Source organism: Prionailurus viverrinus, chromosome C2 (genome assembly GCF_022837055.1).
Source record: "Prionailurus viverrinus isolate Anna chromosome C2, UM_Priviv_1.0, whole genome shotgun sequence".
NCBI lineage: Eukaryota > Metazoa > Chordata > Mammalia > Carnivora > Felidae > Prionailurus > Prionailurus viverrinus.
The window spans coordinates 36,900,217-36,913,035 of NC_062569.1; the positions used below are offsets into that span (position 1 = coordinate 36,900,217).

General features: G+C 35.2%; 1 protein-coding gene across 4 annotated transcripts in view; it reads left to right on the top strand.

The window, feature by feature from the left end:
* RASA2 (RAS p21 protein activator 2) overlaps positions 1 to 12,819 on the top strand; it is a 122,720-nt gene that overhangs the window by 81,212 nt on the left and 28,689 nt on the right. For all 4 annotated transcript variants that reach the window (XR_007155578.1, XR_007155579.1, XM_047874667.1 and 1 more), the window contains exons 10-17: positions 2,531 to 2,687; positions 2,996 to 3,144; positions 3,786 to 3,900; positions 4,332 to 4,406; positions 5,102 to 5,225; positions 7,584 to 7,690; positions 11,377 to 11,460; positions 12,096 to 12,173. Coding sequence is in view for 2 of the 4 variants with exons in the window: in XM_047874667.1 (XP_047730623.1) it covers positions 2,531 to 2,687; positions 2,996 to 3,144; positions 3,786 to 3,900; positions 4,332 to 4,406; positions 5,102 to 5,225; positions 7,584 to 7,690; positions 11,377 to 11,460; positions 12,096 to 12,173 (889 nt within the window). In the remaining 2 variants the exon portion in view is untranslated. The remainder of the gene's footprint in view (positions 1 to 2,530; positions 2,688 to 2,995; positions 3,145 to 3,785; positions 3,901 to 4,331; positions 4,407 to 5,101; positions 5,226 to 7,583; positions 7,691 to 11,376; positions 11,461 to 12,095; positions 12,174 to 12,819) is intronic.

The following is a 12,819-nucleotide window of genomic DNA, read 5'->3' on the forward strand; positions in this document are numbered from 1 at the left end:
TACTTTTGTGAATGAACATTTGCATAAGAAAATATATTGGTTGCAATAAAAAGTACAGGTATTTTTGCTGCCTGACTTTTGTATTTCTTTTCTTAAACTTAGAAATTGGCTTTCTGCTTTGAATATGTCAGTCTCTGTGCTCATCATTGGAGTTCAAGTTAAATTTAAATAAAGCAAGGTATCTGAATTTACAGGTCTACAAAACATATACTGGATTGTGGAAATTGACCAAAGTAATGCCCTTGTCAAAATGTTGGGTGATCAACCAACTAGACTTTTCCGTAGAGGTACTTCTGGGTCACTTTTGCTAACAGGCTTATTTGCAGTTATTTTCTCAGACAAATCTTTAAGTCATTATTTCTCAAATGTGAGAGTAGAAATTCTAAAGGCTGGTCTTTTCAGATAGAGATTCCTCTTTTGTGGGTAGTGATATAATTTCTGTATAATTTCTTCTCCCTTTATTATCATCCCCTCATCTTATAAATTTTGCTTGCTTGGTTCTCTGGTTCCCATTTATGTCTTTAATTATATCTTTCTCAGAACTAATGAATATTGTATTAAACCCTTGCTACCTTCTGTTTTTAAACAAGTTAGTGTATCTAACTATGGGAAGGCCATAGATGATAAATATCTAAATATCACCAAAAGTAAATATCAAAATTACTGACAGACCTTTATAAAAAGCATTCCAGGTAGTAAGCAAAGGAGGAATGATAGAATTCTAAAACTATCATTTTGCAGTCTGACTCTAGGCAGCGCTCATTAATGACTGCTAACATCACAAAAGGAGCAGCAGACGTTAGTGCCTTTTGGTAGAACTATACAATACTATACAATCAGTGAAATGTTCTTGCCAGAATATCAAATCTGAATCTAACCAAGCCTCTAGATCTAACTGCCATTATACAGGAAGTACAGTGAGGACAAAGAACATGTTAGTGACATCATGGAGATGGAGTTAGATTTAGCATAATCCCAAATGTGGAAAATTCTAACTACCCAATTACTTAGGGGGTAGAGGGAATCTATAGATTAAACTTAAGTGTCAACCAGTTACAGTCTATGGACCTTGGATTTGAACAAACTGTAGAAAACTGTTTATATAAAGGTTAGGAGAGTTTGAACACTTACTATATAATGATGGTTTTTTAAAGTTATGTATAGTGATATATATTGAAATATAAATAAAATTATAAGATGCCTAGAAATTGTTTTAAAATGAGACAGGAATGGGATAGGGAGGAGTAGAGAGAGGTATGGCTGAAACAAGAATAGCCTTGAATTGGTGATATAACTAAAGCCAGCTGATGGGTACATGGGAGGTTCAGTATATGTTACCTTCTTTACTTTTGTATGTATTTTGAAATTTCCATGATAAAAAGTCTTTAAAAATAACTAATAGTTTTATGATTTTGGTCCTACAAACTTCTCTTGATTCCTTTTTTTTTTTTTTTTTAAGTTTATTTATTTATTTTGAGAGAGAGAGAATGTGAGCAGGAGAGGGTCAGAGAGAGGGAGAGAGACAAATCCAAGCAGGCTCCACACTATCAGCATGGAGCCTGACATGGGGCTCGAACCCACGAACCATGAGATCATGACCTGAGCTCCAACCAGGAGTCAGATGCTTAACTGACTAAGCCACCCAGGTGCTCTATTTCTCTTGATTTCTAAATAGTTCTCTTTCCTTGGAAAACTTTAAAGCTGTCTCTGTTTTTGCATATATATTTACATATATATTTTTTGCCTTCTACTTACCTGAAAAAAAATCATGTAAATCTGATTTCTGCAGATAAAAATATTTTCAGTGTAGTTACACTGTTACTCCTTTAATAATAAAAAAAAAATAAGTTCAAATTTTTACATATATAAGATTTACTTTGTGTGTGGGTTTTTTTTTTTGTTTTGTTTTGTTTTGTTTTGTTTTTTGAGAGCGAGAGAGGGAGAGCGAGTCGGAGGGGCAGAGAGAGAGGGAGACAATCAGAAGTAGGCTCCAGGCTCTGAGCTGTCAGCAGAGTCCGATGCGGGGCTCGAACTCACAATCCGTGAGATCATGACCTGAGCCGAAGTCGGACACTCAACTGACTGAGCCACCCAGGTGCCCCTATAAGATTTACTTTAAAACAAGATCATTTATGCCTTCTTGTTATTTCAGCTAAATGTGTATTTCTTAAATTCAGTTGTTATTTTTGATTATGCATTGGATTTTAAATGTTTTACTTTTTATCATCTTTTCCTAAATCTGCAAACTAATCAAACTCATTCGGTGCTTTTGAGATCTTAATTTTTATATTACCTGTACTTTTTGTTCCCCAGATAAAAATCTATATAAAGCCTTCCATTTCAATATACAACCAGTATTAAACCCCTGAAGATTGGTAGTTGACTACTTATAAAGTGTCCTAACCTTAAGTGAACTTAAGTACTAAGTTCACTTTTTTGGTTTAAGCTTTTTATAGCTTAGCTGTTTGTTTACCTCACTGACTTAGATGCTCATTCTCATCTCATGGAATTGATTGTGTTTTTACTTTAGGTACTTGCTACAACCAAGAGACAATGGAAACAAGTCATCTAAAACTGATGATCTGGGGTCTCTTAGATTAAATATATGTTATACAGAAGACTACGTACTTCCTTCAGAGTACTATGGTCCTTTGAAAACTTTGCTGCTAAAGTCACCAGATGTTCAGGTACTTTAAAAATCTTAAGTGTATAATTTAATATGAAAAGGCTAAAGTAATTCTGTAAGTAATTAGGAAAAGATTTCACAGTATCAAGTTTTATTAAAATAGTCAGTATATACATTTATCTGAACCACAGTACTGTGATTCCAGTAAGTGCTTAAAATTTCATCTCTGAGAAAAGTTTAAAAAATTAAATATTCTATGCAACAGTAATAGTCAATGAATATGCTTGAGTTGCTTTTACAGGCTAGTGATTGAACATTTAGTCATATTTCCTTGATTTTGTGCTTGTTTTCTGCCTGTCTATATTCTAGCCGATATCTGCCTCAGCTGCTTACATTTTGGGTGAAATTTGTCGAGATAAAAATGACGCTGTTTTGCCCCTTGTCCGACTGCTGCTGCATCACGATAAACTTGTTCCTTTTGCCACTGCAGTGGCTGAATTAGACTTGAAGGATACACAGTAAGAGTTATATTCAAATGTTAATTATGTTTGTTAAAATTGGATCCGAATTTGCCAGATTGTTTTTGTAATTTGAGTTCTTTTGTATTGACCACCCTCACTGGATAGGAGTCTGAAAGGAACTGCTTAGCAAGAAATAAAAGGCAGTTCAAGTTAGCAAATGGCATCCACCAACAGCAACGTTGACAGTTAATGAAGGATTTTTTTTTTTTTTTATTCAGTACTGAAATTTCCTGTTACTAATCTTTGCTGCTGCCTGTAATGATTCACATGTCACAAATAAAATTTCAGGGTTATTTTTTCCCTTCACCCGTTATGTATCGCCCTTATATACACAGGTATGACATTATGAAAAGCAGTCAGGTCACTTCCCCTTCCTGTCATAGTACTGTCTTACACACACACACACATACTCCACTTTTATAGTTCATAAATATAGTTTGCCTTTTTTTTTTTTTTAACTTAATATTTTTAGTGAGTAGTTTGGGTAAGTTTGAAAATCCTAATGGCAACAAGCTTTTAAATGGATGATAAAAATTACTAAAATTGTATGTATAACCAGAGTCACATATCTCATATTATTGGTTTCCTAGCCTTTGTTTACTGCACTTGGTTTCACCTTATTTCTGTTTGTATTTCAGAGATGCAAATACAATTTTTAGAGGAAATTCCTTGGCTACCCGATGTCTGGATGAGATGATGAAAATAGTGGGAGGGCACTACCTGAAAGTAACATTAAAACCTATTCTAGATGAGGTACCGAATATACCTCTGATAATAATAGTCTGTGTGGCCTTATGAAATAGTGTCCCCTTCATGAAGTAACCTAGTGACAGGAATGATACACCCGTTCATGTATTACTGAAAGAATAAGGGTGAACACTTCAGAAGCAGGATAAATGATTTACCTTTCCATCAGTGGATTTTTACTTGAAGGGCACATTGAATATAATCTACATAATGGTTGTTGTTACTGGATTTCTGTTTTTAGCTAGTTTCAGATACATGAGAAATACGTTTTAACAGTTCTTTCGGAGTATTGTACACATTATCTCTGGATGGGGGTTATAAACTTTGTTATAATTTTAACTTTTTACAATTGTATTATCAGAAAAAGAATAGTTCTTTTCACTCTGCAAAATTATTTGGAAAAGAGCAATTAAATGAAAAATTAATCGATTTTCCAGATATGTGAATCCTCAAAATCCTGTGAAATTGATCCTATTAAATTGAAAGAGGGAGATAATGTAGAAAACAATAAGGTAAGTCCTTGTTATCTTTATGACTACATTAAAATGGGCCTTCTCCCTTATGTGATCTTCCATAATGCTCTCTGGAAGGATGTAGTGCTTCTTATTCTTTACTTAATGCTCATACCATTAGCAGCATTTCCCATGTCTCGTTTTTAGAATATTGTTATTTCCTCATTAGGATTCACTTTATTTTTGTTCTTGATTATCTTCTCTTTGGCTCTGGGAACAGTAGTGGAGTAAGGCTGTATCCGGTTGCAGCCTCCATTCTAGCCATTCCTTTGGGGTCAGACTGATCAGGCTAAGTGGCACAATGACTTGGTCAATCAGCATTTTCGTTGTCTCTGGGAAAACAATGATGTGAGAGTCACAAGTTTTCTCTGCAGTAGATAAAATTGCCACAGTGTCCATGTGCCTGCATATCTGAGTTATTTCCCTGATTTCTCTTCAGATCATTTTATTCTCTGTTGCTTCTTGTGAAGTTTCTTCCATACATTCACCAGTTATATTTAGCTAGTCTCCATCTCATTTGTTAAATGAAGTCAGGATGTAAATTGTCCTTTAAGTGAGTTTAGAGAAGAGAAGCAGAACTTTAGAATACTAGATAGTAGCTGCCAAATCTCATTTTCACTGCATTGTTTTCCGTAAAGGCTGTGGAAAATGTGTAAAGGTTAAAATCCTGATGTTTCCCTTGTTAAATCCTACAGGAGAATCTGCGCTACTATGTAGACAAGTTATTCAGTACGATTGTAAAATCAAGTATGAGCTGCCCCACTGTAATGTGTGATACCTTTTATTCCCTAAGGCAAATGGCTACTCAGCGATTTCCTAGTAAGTGCCTTGTTTTACTAAAACATGCCATTTCTTTTTCTGTATTGGATATTTTTGTGTAGATTTACTGTGGATTTGGCTTATGTACAATGTTTAAGGTTTATAGGTACAGTCTTTTCAAAATAAATACAGCTTTTTAATGAAACATCTACTTTAATTTCCTTACAGTCTCAAAACAAATTGTTTTATTTCAATATAATGACAACTTTATACAAAGAACAAATAAAAAATCACCATTATTTTTAAGAAAAGCAAACATTTAGAACTGTAACATAATAAACATTTATACTAGCTACTTATGAGATTGTTAAATGTAATAAACAAAAACACCTTTGTAATTTGTACCAGCTACTTTTGTCACTTGTGTGCATTTAAATAATGAGAATTTTTAGTTCAATACAACTGTGACTGGATTTGACAGTTTGCGAATGCTAAGGTTTTGGTGGTAGGACAATTTTACAGAAATGTCTGGAGACATTAGAAACATCTCTGTTGTAATAGACATAGAATTTTGAGATACATATGTTAATCAACACATGCTTTAATTTTGCAAAAGCGGCTATGTCAAGGCTTTGTTTAGAAACGTTGCTATCTCTGATTGTCAATATTTGGAGTTATTCTACTTTTATGCATGTCTGATAAGTAAATAACTTTGCTATAGCTGTTTTTCCAGATCTGCCTGTAATAGGGGGAGGGGAGAGGAGGTAAGGTAGCTACTTAAATTATTAGTCTTACCCAGCCGTGTGAGAGTATAAGCGTATTTCTGTAACCATCTGAAGAAAATTTGCTATTTTTACCATGTTCTTTCAAGTGTATGTGTATGTATGTGCACACACAGTGTATACAGTTATCTGTCCTTCCACTAAATTTACCCAGTGGTAAAGTTGTAGGACTGAATTGTCTAACTAACGTGTATAAATTCAGCCCTTGATGTCTTTGCTAATTCTACTAAAGACATAATCAACTTCAAGTAAGTATACTAAATCTAGTTTTTACAACACAAATAAGGGGAGCAGAGACATTAAACATACGGCAAGATGCTCACTGAAATTATACTTTTAAATAGTGAGTTAAATCATGACAAACACAATGAGTGTTTATTTTGTGAACACACACAGTCCTACTCTCATGCCTACACTACCATATGCATTGTCTCCTACTCTCATGCTCACAACCACCGTATGTGTGATCTCCTGTTCTCACACTCACACTCACTCATAGGTACTGCTCCCCTTAGGTAAGTAATGAAACTGAGGTTTAGAAAAGTTATGTAACTTGCCCAAGGTCCAAGACATGGCCAGCAGAAAGAAGGGTCTCCAACCTGAGTCTGGCTTATTCCAAAGAATACAAAGCATACAATAGTCATTGTACTCTACACCACCCACTGATCTTGGCCTTAAAGTATGTTTAATTATGATTACAGAAATGATCTAAAACACATTTTATGGCTTTTTATAAATTCAAATGTGTCTTCTATTCTTTTTGTTGGCTTAAATGTTCGTATGTTTTCATATTCTCAGTAGACTACAGTAGTGATAGTTTTGTTGTTAGGAAACATTTCATATTTTCCCATTTGTTCTTCTGTTACCTTAGGAAGGTGAGTGGAAAGTCAGGGAGGAGACAATGAGTGTACAGCAATTACTAAAGAAGCACAGATTAAATGACTTGCCCATGATTACCTGTTGAGTGACTTAAAGAGTTAAACCAAATACAGACCTTCTCCCCCCTCACCACTTGCATCTGTCATCTCACTGTCAGGTTAAGTGTTGACTCCAGTCTGAAACAAAAGCTGTAGGTGAAATGACAAAAAACAAAAATGGTCCTCAGTTCATCTTCATTTTTATGTGGAATATTGATACCTTTTTTAAAGGAAAGATTTTCACTTAGTTGTTTTTATTGCATCATCTTTGATGTTATCAAGACTTTTGAGGGAAAATTGAAACAATATCCTAGAACTGAAAATAATGTATCCTAGTCTTAAGGGTTTCAGTATAACCAGTAGGTAGTGCTAGAGACCACTTTTATTGTTGCAATTTCAGGAGTCTCTTCTTGCAGATGAGCAAAGAGGTATTTTCCAAAGTAAAATATTTCTGAAGACCTGGTAGCTTTGCCTTTCATTTTATTAATTATTTTTTATTGTTCCTTTCAGATTTTTTTAGCCAGAGGTTTAATTTAGTCATAATCATTACTTTAATTTAGTCATAATCATTACTACCATTTCATCAACTCAATCCCCACTAGACAAATTGTATTGATCTCCTATTTAGTTTATGTTTTTTTCAATATTTTTTACTTTGTCATCTTTGTTTTTTAATTCAGTGTTTTTGTGCATGACATTTCACCATTTTTTTCCTGCAGATGACCCTCATGTTCAGTATTCTGCAGTGAGCAGCTTTGTATTTCTTCGTTTCTTTGCTGTAGCCGTAGTATCACCTCATACTTTTCATTTGCGACCTCATCATCCAGTAAGTGTTGTTCTTCTCAAAGCTTTATTCCATTTTTATTTATCTTTAAAAAAGATAAAATAACAAGCCAGTTTCACTTGGCTTTCTTGTAACTGGTACTTAAATTTACTTGGCATTTTTCTTAGCCATTTCAGCCTTTCAGAGAAGGCTAAAAATTCTATTTTTTGTTATTAAAAAGATATTATACAAAAGTAATAAAATGTGGATAGTTGTTGAAGCTTGATGATAGTTGCAGAGAAGATCCATTATATTTACCATTATATTTGCTATTGTGTGTGTGTGTGTGTGTGTGTGTGTGTAAATTTCCATAGTAGTAGGGTTGTTTGTTTGTTTGTTTTCCATGAGTTACAGGTTTAGTTTAATCTTAAAGGTATTTTTAAATCTCACAGAAATTTGAAGAGATTTATTTCTGAAAGGTGTAGAAACTTTGGAATATAATTTGTTTGGTATCTCCACATTTTTACTTTTTATCCACCTGATATTATAAATATATGAGATTTAAAACTTTAAAAACATTCTGAAATCCTATTTATTTATATCTGAATGTGTACTGTGTAGATCTATGTGTTAACATTTTAAAACTCCTATTTTTGCTGTTTGTTTCTTTGTCATGCAGAATATTTTTGCTGACTGATTTTAACCCTTTATGTTCTAACTATTTTATAATCTTATCTAATTGCTTTCATTGCTAATTTGTGTAGCAAGTAATAGTCATAGCCAACATTTACTTAGGGCTTTGTACTAGGCCTTCTTCAGAGTACTTTGTGTTTTAACTTACTTAGTCCTCCCTGTAAGGTCAATTCTATTATCATCCCCATTGACAGATAAGAAAATTGCAATTGAGTAATTTCTCCATGGTCACACAGCTGATGAAATAGGATTTGATCTCACTCAATTTGAACTGAATTAGACTGGAATGCTGTCGTCTCCTTCAGTCTTCCCAGTCTTTGAGCTCACCCCTGTTCTTTCCTGCCGTAAGGGCACTTAAGGTGTTCTAACACCTGTAATGTAGCACACACTGGTGCTCAACGCTGATGATGTGGTGATGAGGAAGACACTCTCTGCCCTTAGAAAACTTCACTAATACAGGGTAGGGAAGGCACAGGGGTTTTAGAGTTAAACTGGGCTTTGAAGGCCACCCTTCCTATTCACAGTTGCATGACATTGCCCACTCATTTAACTCTGAGAACTGAGTAGAACCTTGCTGCTGTTGCAGCAGCACACCCTTTCTTGCCAAAGGACAAACAGGCTGTGAGTAGCTGCAGCAGAGAGTGGGTCAGTGTCCTTTCATTCACAGGACTGTCCTTTCTCCAGCCTTGTTACTAAAGCTGTGCAGAATTCTGGGCCACAAAAAGTTTAGCAGCGGCATTCTGGGTATAAACAGAACTCCTACCTCTGAGCTTGTGACCCTCCCTTGTATTCAGACTTGGATTTGCATATTTCTGTAACAGATGTTGCAATAAAGTCCTTCTAACCACAAACTTTGTATTTTAGGTCACTTTTCCAATGAGTGTGCTAGAAGGACTGGTTCATACTGTGTCATGTAACTTTATTTAGTTTGCTTTTAAATGCAAACTTATCCCCTCTTCTTAAGAACTTTCGTTCTAATTAGGAGAATAGGGCAAATACATAAGGTATATAATCTAAACTAGTACTTAATTAGTACCAAGGTAAGTAGTTTAGACAATTCATACTACAGAAGTTGAGAGCAAGGAGTAATCCCAGGGACCTCAGGGTGATGGAATTGTCAAGACCAGTATTGAAAGTTACAGAGTGGTTGGGGAGGGGAACCAGTTAAAGGTTGTTGGATTTACATTTAGAAGTTCTTCGAATTTTGAGAAGCCAGTTTTAGTAGAGTACAAGAAAATCAGATTGCAGAAGATTAAAAAATAGGTAAATGTAGTTTTTACACCTGTGGCTTAAAGATATACACAAATTTAAGCGTGTACGTTTGTATACATATACACGAATGAATACTCTTTTTTTTTCTTTTTTAAGAGAGTGTGAGTTGGGGCCGGGGGTGGGGAGAGAGAAAGAGAATCCCAAGCAGGCTCCACACTCAGCACAGGGCTCAGTCCCATGACCCTAGGATCATGACCTGAGCCAAAATCAAGAGTCAGACGCTCAACCAACTGAGCCACCCAGGCACCCCTGAATAATTTTTTTAAAACACTAATTTTTGGGGACACCTGGGTGGCTCGGTTGAGCATCTGACTCTTGATTTTGGCTCAGGTCATGATCTTACAGATTTGAATTCGAGTCCCACATCAGGCTCTGTTCTGATGGTACGGAGCCTGCTTGGAATTCTCTCTCTCTATGCCCCTCCTCAACTCTTGCTCTCTCTCTTTCTGTCTCTCTCTCTCTCTCTCTCTCAAAATAAATAAATAAACTTAAAAAAAAAATAAATTTGAACAGGGAAGTCTTGATGAAATTCAGTTCAAATTCAGTTTATTAGCCATTGTTAAGAATCTTATATTCTTCAAAGGCAGAAAATTTTAGGGATCTTTTATACATATAATGGAATCTTACATGTTCTAGCTGAAATATTTCTGAATAACTATAAGGTGTGTAACTGTTTCATAAATATATCATAATGATCATATCCCAGATGCTCCATTTTTTCCAGATTGCCTTACATCTTTGTCGTCTCTTATCCTTCACATTCACTGTTATTTCCAATGTGGGAATTCTAAAATATTGAGGAATGTAACCAAAAACCTAGAGCATTTCTGTATGTAAATTTTGATGGAAGATACTTGTTTATTTGAATCTCCAAAATAAAGATATTCTCTATGTGATAAGGAAATTGGTTATGCAGATACATGGTTTGGTGGAAACTCATTAGGTTATGTACATTTAAAATCTGGTCATTTCAGGGGCGCCTGGGTGGCGCAGTCAGTTAAGCGTCCGACTTCAGCCAGGTCACGATCTCGCGGTCCGTGAGTTCGAGCCCCGCGTCGGGCCCTGGGCTGATGGCTCAGAGCCTGGAGCCTGTTTCCGATTCTGTGTCTCCCTCTCTCTCTGACCCTCCCCCGTTCATGCTCTGTCTCTCTCTGTCCCAAAAATAAATAAACGTTGAAAAAAAAAATTTTTAAATCTGGTCATTTCACTATATGTAAATTATACTTCAGTTAAAAAAAAAAGGAAGGAGACAAGGACTAATCAGGGAACTGTTTAATTAATTTTACTTACATTTACTTTTTTCTGGTAGACAGGCTAAAAAATAGCTTGGATAACAGATCCAAGTAGTTATCCTCTGCTAAGATCCTACATGAACCAGGTGACTTCTCATTTCCTAAGTTTAGTTAGGTCGTTGCTTCCATGATGAAAATAATTGATTGTAGAAGCTGTATCTGTTATTGAGTAGGATTAGAAGGTGGGTGGAGTACAGAAAATTTGGAAACTGTCATTTTAAGTTCCAATGTAGAAAATGTAGACCTGCTTGACCTTTCAAGAGTGAGTACAATTTGTTAGGTAATCCAACCTGCCATGTTGTGCAAAGCAACATATATACTACTGGTGAGTTGTGCCCATCATAAGCTAGATTTTTACTACATTAGTGATTTGAGTCAACATTTTTTAATCACTGTTTTAAAGCAAGGTAGCCTATTCACTCTATTCTACCTTTTACACAAATTCTATTTCCTAAAAACTTAACAGTTTTGTGTCTCTTTTACATTCTTTAGGATGCACAGACAATTAGAACATTAACTCTCATCTCAAAAACCATTCAAACATTGGGAAGCTGGGGAAGTCTGTCCAAAAGCAAGGTAAGTCTTTACATCTGCTTTGTGGTCACACTTCTGTTGTTGCTTTTTTTTTTTTTTTTTTTTTTCAAGTTTGAGAGAGAGAGAGAGAGTGCAAGCACATGCATGAGCAGTTGGAGAGGTGGAGGGAGGGAGGGGGTGAGAGAGAGACAGACAGATAGACAGACACTCTTAAGCAGGCTCCACACCTGGGATCATGACCTGAGCTGAAATCAAGAATCAGACGCTTAACCGACTAAGCCACCCAGGCGCCCCTGTATTCACACTTTTAAATGTTATTATACCATATCCCTCTCTCTCACTCATTCCCTTCCAAATTAAAATACGCATACACAGATGCAGTAGCTGTCTTTTAGATAGCTGCTGTGTCTTAGTCATCTGTTAAAGAAGTTTCATTTAAACTAATATATCTAAGTGGAGGAGAGAGTCTAGTGAACAGATGTAAGAACCCTCTATTGATCTGTTAGTGCCATATCATCTAATAGCTATTGAAAGAAATCCCCCTCCAAGTCCTATAACTCTCTTGAAATACATGATTGATTCCTTTTAGGCCTTAATCCTCAGCTTAAAAATACAGTTCATTATATTCTTAGTTCTCTACTTAACATATATGAATTCTGTGTGTTTTTTTTTCCTAGTCAAGTTTCAAAGAGACATTCATGTGTGAATTTTTCAAAATGTTTCAAGAAGAACGATATATTATAGCAGTTAAAAAGGTATGATTGTTTTACTCTGGGAATAGTAACATTTCTTATCATAATAGCATTGGGGAAATAGCATTTCATATTATTCCTAGAAGTTAACCCTCAGTTTAAAAAAATAATGTTTAAATTGTACATCAAATGTAGAAAAGCTATCTTTTTCTTCCTTTCTTCTCCCGTAAAAAACTATGGGATTTTTAGCTATGGAAATACCTAAATGTTTAACAACAGCTGCTATTGCCAGTGTCTTAGTAACACAGATTACAAATAGCTAGATTTAGTGTTTCTTACCAGCAGCACTATCAACAATTGGGTCAGATAATTCTTGATTATGAGGGCTGTCTTGTGCCTCTGTAGGCTGTTTAGCAGTATCCTTGGCCTGTACCGATTAGACGCTGGTAGGATGCTTTTAGATTTGACAGTCAAAAATGTCTGTAAACATTGCCAAAGTTCTGTGAAGGACAAAATTGCTTCTGATTGAGAACCTCTGATCTAGGGATAAAGGCTTAGTATGATGCTTGATGTATAGTAAAAAAATACATGAATTATCAACCATTTTATAAAATATAGTAGGCTTATGGTAGTAACTTAAGGCAAGTTACTGTAAATTAAAATGTACAGAAGACTACAGTATTTAATATCCTAACGTGAGGTTTATAAC